The sequence below is a fragment of the Lynx rufus genome, unplaced genomic scaffold (genome assembly GCF_022079265.1).
Source record: "Lynx rufus isolate CCGP_SWC_20201006 ecotype Redwood Valley unplaced genomic scaffold, mLynRuf1.p SCAF_49, whole genome shotgun sequence".
NCBI lineage: Eukaryota > Metazoa > Chordata > Mammalia > Carnivora > Felidae > Lynx > Lynx rufus.
In genome coordinates, this window is record NW_025814866.1 from 240,603 (window position 1) to 256,345 (window position 15,743).

A 15,743-nucleotide genomic window follows, 5' to 3' on the forward strand; every position below is an offset into this window, starting at 1 on the left:
GAGCCCGTCAGCCTTCGCCGGCCCACAGGACGCTCCCAGTGATATGCAGCACCTGGTGCTTTTCGGAGCATCGCGACCCACTCTCACCCTCGTCTCTCGGGCGGGGATCTCCAGCCTCCAGGCGGTGGGCCGCCCCGCCCCCGCCAGGGGAGGAGCTAATAGGGAGCCTCCTGGCTGCAGAAGGCCCCGCCCTGGAACAGGGTCAAGGAGGTGTGGTCACACTGCCGGCGGAAGTAGACCCCTCCGCGAGGGTGCAGGGCCGCCCGGGACGGGCGAAAAAGCTGGATTGTAGGACCGGGCCGAGCTAGCGATGGGTACGCGGGCGGACAGCGCAGAGCTGCGCGTGGACCCGCGGGGCAACGAGGACGCGGCGCAGCGGCGGCAGGGACAGAAGGCGCCACACGGCCGGGAGGCGCGAGCAGGTGCCCAAGGGGCGGGGCGGGCCAAGGGTGGGAGCTTAGCGGGGACGGGGTCCCCCAGCGTGGGATGCGCGCGCACCTCCCCGCGCCCGATTTCCGCCCCGCCCATGTGGGGGAGGGGCACGCTGAGGCCCCGCCCACGCGCGTCGCCTGAGGCCGGTCAGCTCAGATTAGGCGCCCGCCCCCGCTGGTTAAATGAGCCGGCGGGGCACAGCCCCCGGAAACGGCCTGGGATTCAGGGGCTAGGAGCGCGGCGTTCGTCGGCTGTGAGACGCAGGTAACGTAGGGGCCAGGCGCCGCGCCAGCGGAGGAGCATGCTGTGCCGCGCGGCCCTTTGATTTGCCATGCTTGGGAGCGGGGCCGAATGGAGAGGGTTTAATTGGTCCCAGTGTCCCCTGCATCTCTCCGTTGAACCCCTGAGGAGATAGAGACCCTGAGAGGGGCGGCGACTTGCCGGCGTCTCCCAGCTTGGCCGGAGGAGCGCTGGAACTGCACCGTCGTCTGCGTGGTCTAACATGCTCCCGCTCATTGTGGAGTTTCCGCTGGAGTCTGGGGTGAATTGGTCCCAGGCAGGCTACGTAGCGCTCCAGCAGTTTTCCATAGTCCCGCAGAATTGAGGCTCTTGCTGGCATCCACCAGTGCTTTGAGTGTGGTAAAGTATGTATATTTTGTAGAGTATGCCATGAGAAAAAGTTGCCTGGATAGTATGGTGGGAGCCCAGAGCCTGCAGTTTCTAACCCCCCCCCCCCCAGCCGTCCTGTTCCCCAGCCATTCAGTGAGTGGTTTCAATAATCAGGCATCGCTGGGTGAGATCCCAAAGGACCCCTCCAGAAGCGGACCAAACTTCTCAATGCTCTTCTGTTCTGTGCCTTGTCAACGAGCCTTTCTTTAACCAGAGAGCATCATGGCAGAGCAGGTGGCCCTGAGCCGGACCCAGGTGTGCGGGATCCTGCGGGAAGAGCTGTACCAGGGCAATGCCTTCCATCGATCTGACACACACATCTTCATCATCATGGGTGCATCGGTGAGTCTCCCCGCGGGCCCCACATCTTAAACAGGCTTCGAGTGTGACATTGCCTCAGGTCCCTTCCTGCTGGGTCCCTGGGCTTTCCCAACTCATTGTCGTGGGGCCCCAGGGGCTCCGCTCCACTAGGCCCTCCCTCTTGCTCCTGCCCGTATGCCACTATCTTCCCAGTACCACCCAGTATAAGTGCACTGCCAGGTGGTCATGAAATCCGTGTGCAGCCATTGACTATAGACCCATGTCCTGGAGCGGGGGGTCCTTAGAGACTGTCTGGTCGGACTTCTTCCTTCACGGGGAAAACCGAGCTGCCGACAGGGGAGGCTGTTCACTTTGGATCCTTTTCCAACCTCTTTGTGACTTGACAAATGTCACACAGTTAGTCCCAAAGGCAGGATCTGAGGCCCGAGCTCCACCTTGTCCCTCTCTACCACAAGTTTCCCCGGAGGGGGAAACACTCGACCTTCCTTTGAATACCATGTCATTACCCAAACTTCCACGGCCTGCTGAGGAGCTATGACCTGTCCCACCCCAGCCCATTGTATCAGCTGTGGAACTGCCATTTTGGTCCAGAAGGTCAAAGTCAGAGGTATAGCACATGAACTGGACATGATGGAGGGTGGAGACAGGAGGGGGTTGGGGGTGCCTAGTGGAGCCGTGACCCCCCAGACTAAAGCATCCCGCCGGTGTGCCCTGTGGAAACCAGATCTGCCGGGTGGCAAGGTGAGCTGCCAGGGTTTCATCTCCAAGTAAAAGTGATCTCTCTTCACTTTCCTCCTGGGCAAGACCGACAACCTGCTAACCATCCCGTGACAATTTCTGCCAGTAACTTGTACAATCTCAAGCAGGAATTCTAACAAAGTAGCTGACTCTTGACAGGGTACACGTTGTCTCTCTGTGCCTTCCATGTCAAGGTCCCCTTAGCTCTGGAAGAGAACTTGGTTCTTTGTTCATGTATCATATGCAGAGCCTCTCCTTGCCAGCTTTTGTGATTCTGATCAGAACTCAGAAAGGGAGGGCAGGACACAGTGCTGCTGGGGGGAGCACTCTGTCAGAAGGTGGGGGGAGGGCAGGCCACCCCAAGCACTGTCCTCTGAGTCCGTAACCCCAAGAGTAGGGGGAACCCGGGGACATGGGGCAGCGGGGAGCAGCCTTGGTCTCTACCCTGGCCCTCCTTCGAGGGAGCACGTTCTGCTTCGAGGAGCCATACCTGTATTGGCCACAGACCTTCCCACCTAGGACTCTGACCATTAGGCTGTTCGTTCAAGAAACAAGTTGGAGCAGAAAGCTACTCAGGATCGTTCCTCTTCCTTCCCCCATCCATATAGCAGCCTGTCATAGGGCGCTCCACCAGCGGACCCCAGGCCACAATAAATGGCTTAGAACTCCAGGCCCTCAACTCTTAGATGCTTTATTGAGAGCATCCAAGCTTGCTGTGTGACTGGCAAGTGTCTTTCCTCTCTGAACCTCAGTGTTTCCACATAGCAAATGAGGCCTTTTGAAACAGATGTCAAGAGACTTGGAGCTGAGCTAATTCCCTGATTGCTCACTGCCTTCGCCTATGGCCAGCTTGGGGTTGAGCAACTTTTTTTGCAATTGATAGGGTTCCCCTTTGCTCTCCTCTGCCCTGAGAGCAACATCCAGAGGCTTCCAGAGCAGAAATGGGAAGTGCCACTACAGCAGGGTGGGGTGGGGGAGGACCCCTTGTCCTGAGTTGTTTCGCCCGTCCTCCTGCTCAAGGGGGCTGGGGCCAGGCGGGTGGGCGTCCCGTGCGCAAGCAGCATCTAGAACAGCTCCCGCTGTCTGATGCCTGCCCCCCCTTGTAGGAGATAGAGCGGCACTGGAGACGCACTGTGCCACAGCCTGATTCTGGGAACCAGCAAGTTCCCTGCTCGTTCATCCATTAAATCGTAGTCAGTGGCTTCTCTGCGGTGTAGTGAACACGGGCTCTGCCTTCTTTGTGTGATCTGTGTGCTGGGCCGAAGGGACCCAAGGAGAGTTGGTAGCCGAATAAGAACTCGTAGTGGCGCACGTGACAGAAAAAGGAAACAGGCCCTTGTGTCCCCAGCCACCTCCGGCACACAGTTCCCATGAGGAGGGCCTTCCGAGTGAGGTTTGCAGAGCCAGGGTTGGGGAGCACGCGTGCAAAGAGAGGAGCAGGTGCAGAGCCGCCAGTGGCCAGCAGATGCCCCAGGGCAGGCTGGGCCCACAAGGCCACCCTCTGCCCCTTCCTCCTTCCTCCCCTGTTTACCCACCCCTCGCTCTCACGCCTAGCTTCCTTGCTGGGAGCGTCCTGATGCTGGCTTACGGAGCTACCCAATAAGCTTTGAGCTGCTCTCTGTTCCTCTAGTGTGGCCGTCACCCCCTTGCTCAGGACTCCTGCGCCCAGCCGGGGAAGGAGTGGAGGTACTTACTGTACCCGTCGGGAATGAAAGAAACAAGTTTCTCTTTACAGACCAGTGTCGGAGGGGAACCTTGGGCCTGGCAGGTCACCTCCTCTCCCAGCTGATAAGACCGCGGATAGGCCAGCGGACTCTCCCCCATAGAGGATGGAGAAAGGAACGGGGGAGCGGGAGAGAGAATAGGACAGGGAGTGTGCCCGGGCAGAACTGGCTCGCTGCAGGGTTCTCGGCGAGCCCCTCGCCTCTCTGGACCTCAAATCTCCCCACCTGGACCGCAAGGGCCATGGACTTGATGGGTGTTCGAGCCCTCATGCCCGTATGACCTGGAAGCACTAGCGCCTCTCTCCTTTGGGGGCATTTCTGGGCTGCCTTTCCCCCTTGGGTCGATAAGATTCTTGCTGTGTCATGATGACCTTGGCACTTCCCCAGAGGCCTGATGATTCACGAGCCCCAGGGTGTAAGAGGGAGGCCCTTTTGTTGGTTTTGCAGCTGAGCCTACCTCGGCAGCCCCCAGGTTCTCCCCGGCTGTCAGGAGCCAACTGGGCCCCAGCCAGGGCCCAGCCTCCACCCCAGGAGTCCAGGCAGATCCTTGACCCAGGTGACCCTCGGGGGACCTGGGTGGCCCACCCCTGCCAGGCCTCCAGCTGGCAGCCAGCCTGTGAAGCTCTCTGCTGTACCCTCCGCCGTAAAATCCTCACGCAGAGATGTCGGCAGTGGCTCGGGTTTATAACGCTAGAAGCTGAGGTCAAGCCTAGGGGGCAACACGCAGGTGGTGGCCCCCGCTGCACTCCAGCGGGGACAGATGTTGGTACCTGGAGATCTTAACGAGGGCCGCTTCTCCTGCTAGGTCACCACAGGTGTCGGGGCAGCTCTTTCCCCACTGTGGTTCTCAGGCAGAATGAGGGGGTTGGGAAAGACGAGACTTCCAACCGCATTTCACCTGGAGTCCCTGCGCTCCATCCCCCCCCCCACCCCCTCTCCCTCCCGGCTCATGGCGTGCTTTGATTTGGTCGATGCCTTCCCACGTTCCTTCTTGCAAAGGAGGCTGGTCTAGGCCGGGGGGGAGGGCGGGCCACTTCCCTGGAGCAGCCGCCAGGACCCCCTACCACTGTCCTGGGTCCCACCTCACCTCTCCCGTGGTTGACGTGGAGCCCGGCAGGCCTCTGGTCACAGGGACTGAGCTGAACAAGGCAAGCAGGTTCCGTTGCTGGTTAATCCCAAGGGGAGCAGCACGAACAAACAGCTTAGGGTGTTGGGCATCGTGACTCAGCAGACAGGAGGCTAGTCCCCTGCCACCAATCCATTGCCTGCAACCTGTCCCGATTCCTGTCAGCCTACTGGAATTTGATCGTCAGCAAACATCACCTGCCACAAGGAAGGTCGGGAGGTGTTTGCAGGCCATGGTTCTGATTGTTTCTCCCGCGGGCTGGTCCACAGCAAACCGGTCCTCTCTGGAGCACGCAGGGCTGAAGTGACCTGAGCAGTGTCTCCCCCCAGCCCCACTGATGGGTCACTGTGAGGAGTGCCGTAACGAGGGCTGCTGGGCACTGAGGGAGGTGGACAGGGAGCTTACTTCCCAGGCTGGGGGTTGGAGTGGGACCTTGAAAGACCAGCGACAGAAGCCATCTGAAGGTGGCAGTTACAACAGGGACCCACACCAGATTCCTTGGGGGATCGATTGTGAACAGGAGATGTGGGCACGGGCACCAACACAGGGAACCCTGGTTTGGGAACCACTGACTTTGGGAGTTTGGGGTCCCATTGGAGCCTGGAAATGACACAGGGAGATGACAGAAACTTGCCTGCGTGGGGACATCGGGTCACCCAAGGAGCAAAGAACAGGAGGAAACTGGAGCAAACAAGGCACCCTCGAGCCTGCACCCGCCCCCACCCAGAGTCGGGATCTCCCACCCAGGAGCCCGCTGGGTGCCTTCCTAACTGCTTGTCTCTTGCAGGGGGGAGCATTTAACCAGGCCAGAATTGCTTTGGTTCTGGTCACGTGGCTTCCATTTTGCAGCTGTTCATAGAAATGAGTTTATCCAGTAGTTACATTGCTTCTAAAAGGTAATTTCACATTGAATATTTAGGTCCTCGTCCCTGGAGTTAGTTTCTCGGCCTGCGGCAAGTCCAGTACACCCCAGCCTGGCTTCCTCTCTCCCCGATGATTGGCAATGCTTGGCGGAGCGCGGGTTCCCGCCCGGGGCCCATCCCACGCTCTAATTGTAGGGCACACAGATGAAAGGGCTCTCTGCTTCTCTGTTCTTCCGGAGCCCATGACCGTTCTTGCCCCTTCCTCTTCCACCTGGAGCAGAGAATTCCTTTGTTAGCTTACAAAATTCAACCTTGTTGGAGCGGGGAGAGAAGGAACTCGGTGATTCTTTCTGGGGTGGGGGGGGTCCTCTTGAATATCTGGGATGCGCCACGCTGTGGCTCAAAGCTGCCTTGTGTTCAACACCCTTTCGTTTTGGAAAATCTCGCACATCCACAAAGTGGACAGAATGACGCAGCGAATGGCCGCTGTCCGTTGGCCAGCTCCCGTGACTTTCTGCCCTTGTTTCGCCCATTCCCCAGCCTCTGCTCGACTGTTGCATTGAGGTTTGGTTCGGTTCGGTTCGGTTTTCAGGGTTTGTTTCTTAGACGAAATCTAAATGTTGACTGAGCATCTGGGTTGTCCCGAGCGCGGGGCCACCGCGACTTAAGGCTGCCGTGAACGTCCGCGTACAGTTTGCGCCGCCTCTTCTCCGGCGCTCGGCGCTGCCGGTCGTTCGGATTGCAGCCTTTCCAACAGACGTGAAGCAGCATCTGGTGGTTTAACGCGCGTTTTTCTGCCCCGTGATGACCTCGCACACTTGCTCACGTGTCTCTTAGCCATTCGTTTCTCTTCCTGGCCAAGTATCCGGTCGATCTCTAATTGCGTTGGTTTCTTATCTTCCCGTAGGAGTAAGTTATATATTCTGGGTCGTAGGCAGAGCTTGCCTCCGGACGGGCTTCCCTCTTGCCGGCGTTTCGGTAGGGCCCCCTGGTGAAGCGCCCTAGTGCACGGGTCAGGGTTTGGTACTGTCGGGGCCGAAAGGTTTGTGGCCGCGATCCGATTTCCTGTGTGACCATCACCCACTCAGGTCCCTGTCCATTTGGATGGATTGGATTTTTCTAGAAATTTGTCCATTTCATCAAAGTTGTCAGACATGGCGTGAGGTTGTTCATAAAATGCCCTTTTGTGTTTTCCTGACTGTGCTTTTGTCCTGTTGCACTCCTAATTCTTCGTGCGTTTTAGAAAAACAGTCTCGCCAGAGGGTTGTCTGTCTCCATTAGTCTTTTTAAAAACCAACTTTTGGCTCTGTTGATATATTTTTTCGGTTTGTTTTCCATTTTACGAATTTTTAGTTTTCATTGTTTTCTGCCCTGTAATTTGTTTGGCTTTAAAATCCTCTCGGGCCGCACGGGTGGCTCAGTTGGTTGAGCATCCGACTTTCAGCTCAGGTCATGATCTCACGGTTCGTGAGTTCGAGCCCCACGTTGGGTTTGCTGCTGTCAGTCCAGAGCCCACTTCCGACCCTCTGTCCCCATCTCTCTGTACCCCTCCCCCATTCACACTCTGTCTCAAAAATAAACAAATATTTAAAAATAAAATGAAAGTTCCACTGTCTTTTGTCTGATTTCTTAAGTCTGGCGCTTAGCTCTTTAGTCCCAAGCTAATGTCAGCATTTCAGGCCATGCCTCCTAGGTTTTCATATATGCTACTTCTGTTGCCGTTGGGTTCTAGAGTTTTCAGGTTTCCTCATTTAGCCTGTGGGCTGTTTAGAAGTGGGCTATTTGAAGGGTACCCGAGGGGCTCAGTCTTTTGAGTGTCTGACTTCGGCTCAGGTCATGATCTCCATGGTTGGTAGGATCGAGCCCCGCGTCAGGCTCCATGCTGACTGTGCGGAGCCTGCTTGGGATTCTCTCCTTCTCTCTGTTCCTCCTCGACTCGTGCTTTCTCTGTCTCTCAAAATAAATAAATAAACTTAAAAAAAAATGGGCTTTCTGAAACTTTTTTTTATTTTCGTTTTAGAGAGAACAGGCGTGCACACGTGAGTGAGCAAGGGAGGGGCAGAGAGGGAGAAAGAGAATCTTAAGCAGGCTGGGTGCCTGGGTGGCTCAGTCAGTTGAGCATCCGACTTCAGCTCAGGTCACGATCTCGCAGTCTGTGAGTTCGAGCCCCGCGTCAGGCTCTGTGCTGACAGCTCAGAGCCTGGAGCCTGCTTCCCATTCTGTGTCTCCCTCTCTCTCTGCCCCTCCCCTGCTCATACTCTATCTCTCTGTTTCTGTCAAAAATAAATAAACATTAAAAAATTAAAAAAAAAAAAAAACAAAAGCAGGCAGCACGCCCAGCATGGAGCTTGACACAGGGCTCGATCACAAGACCGTGAGATCACGACCTGAGCCGAAATCAAGAGTTGGACACTCAGCCGGCTGAGCCTCCCAGGTACCCCGGAAGTGGGCTCTTTGGCCTGGGTTTTACTGCACTTGCACCTGAGACTGGAGACCATGGTTTGTGTGGTCACAGGGCAAGCAGGTCGGTGGACGCTCCTCCTGGGATGAGGTCCATTCGCCCCAGGGCAGGGTGGCTACTGTGATACAGGGGTGCTGTCGGCCCAGGGGCAGGGTAAAGGGCTAGCGCAGGCTCTAGTTCCAGCTCCTCTCGCTACTTACAGGGGCGAGACAGGTATACGTGTAGCTGAGCGGTGACCCTGGGCGAGTGCCCCGGTCTCCAAGGCGAGACCGTCTAGGCACTGCCCCCAGCTTCTCCTAACCGTGCCTGTTCCCTCTGCCGCAGGGCGACCTGGCCAAGAAGAAGATCTACCCCACCATCTGGTAAGCATGTCCCATACCGTCCCACTGCCCCCGGCCCTCCCGACCCTCCCCGCCCTGGCCACAGCCGTGCTGTGCCCTCAGGTGGCTGTTCCGCGACGGTCTTCTGCCCGAAGACACCTTCATCGTGGGCTACGCCCGCTCCCATCTCACAGTGGCCGACATCCGCAAGCAGAGCGAGCCCTTCTTCAAAGTGAGTGGCATCTGGGGTCTCCGTGAGGGACATGCCCCCTTCCCATCCCATCACAGGATGCCCTTTCTTCCACGTACTCCTGCTCTCTGGGACAGGACCCTTTGTCCCCTGCCGTGGCCAAGGCCAAGGCCTTGTTAGGAAGATGGCTTGGAGGCGCTCATGCCCTCGCAGTTGTCATCCTTGCCTCCCCCCAGGCACGCACACTGCCCTGGCATACTGGTGCACAAAACCCTGCCGGCCCGAGAGCCCCATCTCCCAGTCCCCCTCTGACCCAGATATACCAGGTCCCCCCTGCTGCGCCCCCCTCCCCCTGGGGCCAGGAGCCGAGAAAGTCTCTTCACCGCAGAAATCTTACAGATCTGCCTTTCCCAGCACACCGCAGTTTGGTGTGGTGACTTGGGAGAGAGATCTGTCTCCGGTGTGTTTCTCCCAGGTCACAGTTTCCTGGACTCTAACTTGTGTCTTAGGGCACAAGGCCCCCAGGGGTGACCGCTGGGCCCCAAATCTTGCAGTGTTCATGCTGCCTCAGCCTCCCCCCGTGGGCATGCAAAGCTGACAGGATGGGGGTGTACCCGGCGTGGAGCTAGGATGACTGACCGCTGAGGGAGCCCGCCCCGGCCGTGGGAGGACAGAGGGAGGGCTGGCGAGGGGCAACGTCCCTGGCTCCGTCTTTCTCAGGCCACACCGGAGGAGAAGGCCAAGCTGGAGGAGTTCTTCGCCCGCAACTCGTATGTGGCTGGCCAGTACGACGACGTGGCGTCCTACAGGCGCCTCAACAGCCACGTGAATGGCCTTCACCAGGGGCCGCAGACCAACCGCCTCTTTTACCTTGCCTTGCCGCCCACGGTCTATGAGGCGGTCACCAAGCACATCCATGAGACCTGCATGAGCCAGACGTAAGGCTTGTCTTTTGCCCTCCCTGCCTGCCAGGTGTGCCCTGTGCTGGTCTGGCCTGCCCTGGCGGTTGTCCAGAGCCCCTGGGCCAAACTAGTCTCCGGAGTCGGAAAAAGGTGGTGACCCTTGTTTGTTCTGCGCACGAATTAGCTCCCCCCAGAAGGCAAAAGGGTATAAATACGGGTGCTTTGTAATAGCATTTACTGAAAATGCTACCCCACTTGTTTACCCTGAAGATCCTCGTGCCACTCGTGGTCCGTCTTGCTAGAAATCCAAGTTTCCTTGGCAGCTATGCCTGCCAGGACCACAAGGTGGCAGTGTTGCTCCACAAAACTCCTGCTGCTGGTTCCTTGTTCTCTCGGTTTTTTTAGTGCTTTCTAAGGTCACCTTCGTGGCCACAAGGTGGCAGCATAGCTCCACAAGCATGTTGCTTCCTACAGAACACCAGTCCTGGCAGTGCCTCCCTCCCAAAGCCAGTGGTCTGTTTCACTTTGCCTTGGTTTTGAATGCAAAATGCCACGTTAACTGTCCGTGGGAAATAGCAAAGAAAGGGACCTTTATTCATTTTAAAATCCATGGAGACAGCTGTGCCCCTGACATCCGCTCCCCGCCCCATCCCCCAACTAGCTCCCGGGCCACTCCTGAAGATCCAGTGTGGGGCTGGAGGGGAGCGGGATCCGCTGGACGGAGCACTCTTGCTAGTCAGCAGCGGGTCGGGCCGGAAGGCTTCCGAGGAAATTTTGAGCGTGGCATTGAGGGCCGCAGACGACGGCTGTCCTCGGGTCTGGGGGCTGTGTGCCGAGGTGGGGCAGGAGGCCTTGCCTAGCAGAGCTTCACTGGTCATCTGAGAACGCACAGGGGAGGGAAGGCTCTGCCTCTCCTTGAGGAAGGGACCCTGGGGGGTGACAGGGTTCTGGCCCCCGCTCCCCCAGGACGGGTATGGGGTGATGTGGCTCTGGGTTCCCACAGAGGCTGGAACCGTGTCATTGTGGAGAAGCCCTTCGGGAGGGACCTGCAGAGCTCTGACCGGCTATCCAACCACATCTCGTCCTTATTCCGTGAGGACCAGATCTACCGCATCGACCACTACCTGGGCAAGGAGATGGTGCAGAACCTGATGGTGCTGAGGTCCGGCCAGGGCTGGGCAGAAGCCATGCAGCCGGGGAGGCGGGGGAGGGGGGAGGGGGGGCGGCCGGGGCGGGGCCGGGCATAGGGAGCGGCGGGGCCGTCCCAGCCTGATGTTGCCCTGGCGATGCGGTGCCGCCCTCCACCGTGCGCCTCCTGCAGATTCGCCAACAGGATCTTTGGTCCCATCTGGAACCGGGACAACATCGCCTGTGTCATCCTCACTTTCAAGGAGCCCTTTGGCACCGAGGGCCGTGGAGGCTACTTCGATGAATTTGGGATCATCCGGTGAGAGCCTGTCACCCTCCCTGTCCTGGGGGCTTCTTCTCCCCCCTCCAGGTTCACATTCGTGGGTGGGTGTGTGAGTGGTCAGTGGTGACCGTGAAGTGATGGTTCACTGTTTCTTTCCTTGACTTGAGGTGACGTCCAGGGGTAGCCACAGGCTCGGAGCAAATGTCATAGCTTGTTGCTAGCAAGCCATGTCTGAGGTGCCTCATGTGCCTGGGCGCGGCCGACGGGGCGGGGCTGGGGTGAGCCCACGCCTCCCCCCTTCCTCCCAGCCTGGAAGCCCCTGACGTGCGTTGCGCGCACTCTTCCCTCTGCAGGGACGTGATGCAGAACCACCTCCTGCAGATGCTGTGTCTAGTGGCCATGGAGAAGCCCGCCTCCACTGACTCGGACGATGTCCGCAACGAGAAGGTGGGTGCAGGCGCACCCTCCTGGTCCCTGCTGCCGGCCCAAGAGCAAGAAGCCCAGGATGTCACGTCCCAGGACCGATAGGACCCATGGGCAGTTCGGCGCTTAGCCTCTCCCTCCTCAGAAAAGAGGAGAGCGGGTCCAGGTGGCCCCAGAGAGGCCTTGGGTGGGAGGCCACGGCCACGCCCCTCGGCAGGGTGTGCGCAGCTGGCCGGGCACCAGCCCCTGTCCGCACAGACCAGGCAGCCCTGCGGGAAGCCCACCCACGGTCACACGGCCGCCTCGGGCCGCTGCCGTCTGTCCTCTGCGTGGCTGCTCCACCCCGGTACCCAAGGAGCTCCCCACCCCCCCCCGCCCCGGCTCTCTTCCAGGTCAAGGTGTTAAAGTGCATCTCCGAGGTGCAGTCAGAGAACGTGGTCCTGGGCCAGTACGTGGGCAACCCCAGCGGAGAGGGCGAGGCCACCAAAGGGTACCTGGATGACCCCACGGTGCCCCGCGGCTCCATTACTGCCACCTTTGCGGCCGTCGTCCTCTACGTGGAGAACGAGAGGTGGGAAGGTAGGTGGCATCTCCGGGCCTGGCGGGCGGGCGGGCCAGCGTCTACCCAGGGAGCCCTCGTTCCCGGGGTGTGACCCGCTTGGGCGCGGCAGCCAATACACGTGGGGCGCCGGGCCCGAGGGGCGCTGGGCGGGAGAGGCCGCCTCGCCGCACACGTGCGCACTCGCCTTCACCCCCACGTCACGCTCGTTCACACAGCCCCCGCCTCACCCCCTCTCTCGCCCCCTCACGCGCGCTCAGCCTGGGCCGCTGGGGCAGCGGGACCTGAAGTCGGCTCCGCCCCAACCAGGGGTGCCTTTCATCCTGCGCTGCGGCAAAGCCTTGAACGAGCGCAAGGCCGAGGTGCGTCTGCAGTTCCGCGACGTGTCCGGAGACATCTTCCAGCAGCAGTGCAAGCGCAACGAGCTCGTGATCCGCGTGCAGCCCAACGAGGCCGTGTACACCAAGATGATGACCAAGAAGCCTGGCATGTTCTTCAACCCTGAGGAGTCCGAGCTGGACCTGACCTACGGCAACAGATACAAGGTAGCCACGCGCCCTGGGGCGGGGGGGGCAGCGGGGGGCGGCCGGGGGGGTGCGCGTGCATGGGCGGCCTGAGTACGACCCCCTCCCTGTAGAACGTGAAGCTCCCCGACGCCTATGAGCGCCTTATCCTGGACGTCTTCTGTGGGAACCAGATGCACTTCGTGCGCAGGTGAGGGGCGGCCCCGGGGCCCACAGGGCAACCCCCTCCCCCACTACCCCGGGAACGACGCCAGAGCCACCCTATGTCCCCTCAGTGACGAGCTCCGGGAAGCCTGGCGGATCTTCACGCCGCTGCTGCACGAGATCGAGCGCGAAAAGCCCCAGCCCATCCCGTATGTTTATGGCAGGTGAGGCGCTGGGGCATGGAGGGGGGAGGATGGGCTGGGGGCAAGGGACACGGGGGCCAAGGGCTCCCTCACATCTCCGCTCTGCCTGTCGCTCTCTCAGCCGAGGCCCCGCGGAGGCAGACGAGCTGATGAAGAGAGTGGGCTTCCAGTACGAGGGCACCTACAAGTGGGTGAACCCCCACAAGCTCTGAGCCCCAGGTCCCTGCCCCACCCACCGTGGCCCTGTCTGTCCTGTTCCACCCGCTCGCCCGCCACCCCGAGCCCATGTCGGGAGGGCTTCAGGACCATAAGTCTCACATTCCTGGCCCCTGGCCACCCTGCCCGCTCTGTGCTGCCTGCCACCCTGGGCCTAGCTACATTCCGCAAGCACCACGCACTCAAGACTCGCGCCATGACCATCCCTAGCTGCCACCAGCCTTTCCTGAGCCACCTCTGTCTGCGGGAGTGAGCCCCAACAGGAGGAAGTGGCGTGGCTTCTCTGCCGGTCTGGGGCTGCTCCTACCAGGACAGGAGGGAGGGATGGCAGGGAGGGGCGGCGGGCAGGCCACTCCACACTCCGCCGGCTCTGAGCGAGCTCCTCAGAACAGGGGCGGGGCGGGGCGGGGGGCGAGCGCTTTCTCACCGGTCTAGGTCTCCGTGCCGCTTGACATTCCTGGTCACCTGCCGCCCCGCCGTCCCCTGTGTCATGGGCCCCCTGAATGTCCCTCCGCCCCACCGGCTCCCCCCGCCCCTCCAACTCCGCACTCCACGGCCCACGCACCTACGGGGGGCCCCCTCGCCACTGGAAAAGCAGAAACAGCAAGGGGCACTCACCGTCTCAGCCCCCTGCCATTAAATCCACAGACAGACCCATCTGCTCCCTGGTTGTTTCCTTCCTGCCACTCGCAACCATGGAGGAGGCCACCTGCGCCTGATGCTGGCCCGTTTGGTGGAGGGCCCGGGGCCGCCCCGTTTTTGTCACCCACTTCCCTCCGCGGTGTGGGCTCGGGACCTGGGCCGTCAGCCCTGACCCCGGGTGTAGCTGTGGCCAAGCCCTGTGTCCCAGCTGCCTCCTGAGCCCCCTGTCCCATCTGTGCACCGAACGCTTCCATGCACTCGCTGCCCACGTGGGCGTCCGCCCTGACGACGTCCCCGCCCCGGCCGGCTCGCTTAGCAGAGCGGCTGGGGGCCGTGTACACACGCCGCCGGTGCATGCTGGCGAGCGGGATCTGGGCACGAGAGGCAGAGGGGGTGCTGGGGGAGGGCGCCTGTAACAAGGCACCGCGCCCGATGGGGTGGGGGGAGCATAAGACAAAAGACTTTTATCCTGTCACAGTCCTGACGCCAGAAGTCTGAAACCCACGTGTTGGCAGGGCTGCGCTCCCTCCGAAGACTCTAGGGGACGACCTTGCCTCTTCCGCGTGCAGGTGGTGGCCAACATCCTTGGCCTTCCGTGGCTCGTACACACATTACCCCTGTGTCTGTCTGTGTCTCCACACGCCGCCTGGTGTCTGTGCATGTACGGCTCCTGCTTTCCCTCCCGAGGACACCGGTCTTGTTGCATGCATTCAGGGTGCGCTCGGCTCCAGCACGGCGTCAGCCTGGCTTCCCTTGGTTGTCTCTGTAAGCGCTCTGTTTCCAAACAAGGCCACGTGCCAAGGATCCAGGCGGACACAGATCAGGGGGACCGCTGTTCATCCCAGTACACTCCCAACAAAGGCAGCAGCCCCCAGTCGTTTCCGCCACCTCCCCCAGCTCCGCTCGGCTGAGCCACAGGGACACGGCAGGAAGCGACACCGCAGTCCCTGCACTCGTGGCCTGGGTTCCACTAGATGCAACCAACCAGAAACAGGACACCACGATCAGGTGCTGGTACATTTTGCGGAGGGAACAAGGGGCCCAGAAAGACACCAGGGGAGGAAGGTTCCACTCCCAGGGAGGTGAACACGTACCCCGGGGCCTTGCGGCTGGCCTGCTCCCTGTTCCGGGAGGGAGAAGGCCCTCAGGCTGTTGAGGGCATTCAGCTGTGACCCCTCCCTCCAGCTTAACTCGTGCCCCACTTGGGAGGCAATCAGTTGCCCAGAGCTTTTCGCTCCAACCGTCTAGGCCCATTCCTGCCTGCCACCGAGGAGAAGCAGCCAGCCTTAGCTCCTGCCTAGCCCCCTCGCCCGGAGCTGGGATGGTAGTAGCTGGGAGCCTGGGGTAGGGAGAGGCCAGTGGAGTGCAGTGTGGCAGGCAGATTGCTGACTGCGGGGGGACAAACCAAGGCTCCCACCCACGACTCTGCAACAGCAGTACGGAGATGAAACCCCAACGGTGGGCTGATCTGTTCCCCCCACATATGCTAGGGTAGTAGGTCACCCCTGGACACATGACCTGCACCCTAGGGTGCCGTCTCCACCCTCCCGCCCCCTCCTGAAGCCAGGGAAAGTGGCACACCTCCGATTAAGGAAGGGGGGAGGTCACCGAGTTCACTGGAATAGGGATAGGATACGGACAGATCACAGAGCCTTGAGTGCCAGCTGGGTGGGAACTGGACCTCAAAACCTGTCCTGCCCCAGGTCCGTGCAGAGAAGCTGAAGACTCCATGTGGACAGGGTTGTAGGCCAGGCTTCAGCCAGAGGGCAGTGGCGTTCACCCTTATTTCTAGTGCCTGTGGCCTCCTGGAGAGGGGGCAGTGGCAAAGGCTTCCCCAGGAGTCCGTGGGGGCCAGCCTGGGAACTCACAGGCTCT

General features: G+C 60.2%; 1 protein-coding gene across 2 annotated transcripts; it reads left to right on the plus strand.

Moving 5' to 3' along the window:
• Window positions 1-226: 226 nt before the first annotated feature.
• G6PD (glucose-6-phosphate dehydrogenase) lies at window positions 227-13,879 on the plus strand. 2 transcript variants are annotated; one of them, XM_047098432.1, is made up of 13 exons: window positions 227-422; window positions 1,316-1,443; window positions 8,659-8,696; window positions 8,778-8,886; window positions 9,565-9,782; window positions 10,750-10,908; window positions 11,068-11,193; window positions 11,511-11,604; window positions 11,973-12,159; window positions 12,449-12,684; window positions 12,777-12,853; window positions 12,939-13,031; window positions 13,132-13,879. In XM_047098432.1, exons 1-13 carry the CDS (start codon window positions 311-313, stop codon window positions 13,220-13,222), a joined length of 1,668 nt encoding a protein of 555 aa, XP_046954388.1. In that variant the 5' UTR covers window positions 227-310; the 3' UTR covers window positions 13,223-13,879. The 2 variants fall into 2 exon arrangements, with proteins under 2 accessions (XP_046954388.1, XP_046954389.1); XM_047098433.1 differs by lacking the exon at window positions 227-422 and adding an exon at window positions 589-696.
• Window positions 13,880-15,743: the final 1,864 nt, after the last annotated feature.

Excerpts from the sequence above, each read along its gene's own strand:
- G6PD (XM_047098432.1), top strand. The coding sequence starts at position 311 with ATGGGTACGCGGGCGGACAGCGCAGAGCTGCGCGTGGACCCGCGGGGC. Across the intron at positions 8,887-9,564 it reads AGAGCGAGCCCTTCTTCAAA|GCCACACCGGAGGAGAAGGC; the intron begins GTGAGTGGCATC and ends CGTCTTTCTCAG. Across the intron at positions 12,160-12,448 it reads GGAGAACGAGAGGTGGGAAG|GGGTGCCTTTCATCCTGCGC; the intron begins GTAGGTGGCATC and ends CGCCCCAACCAG.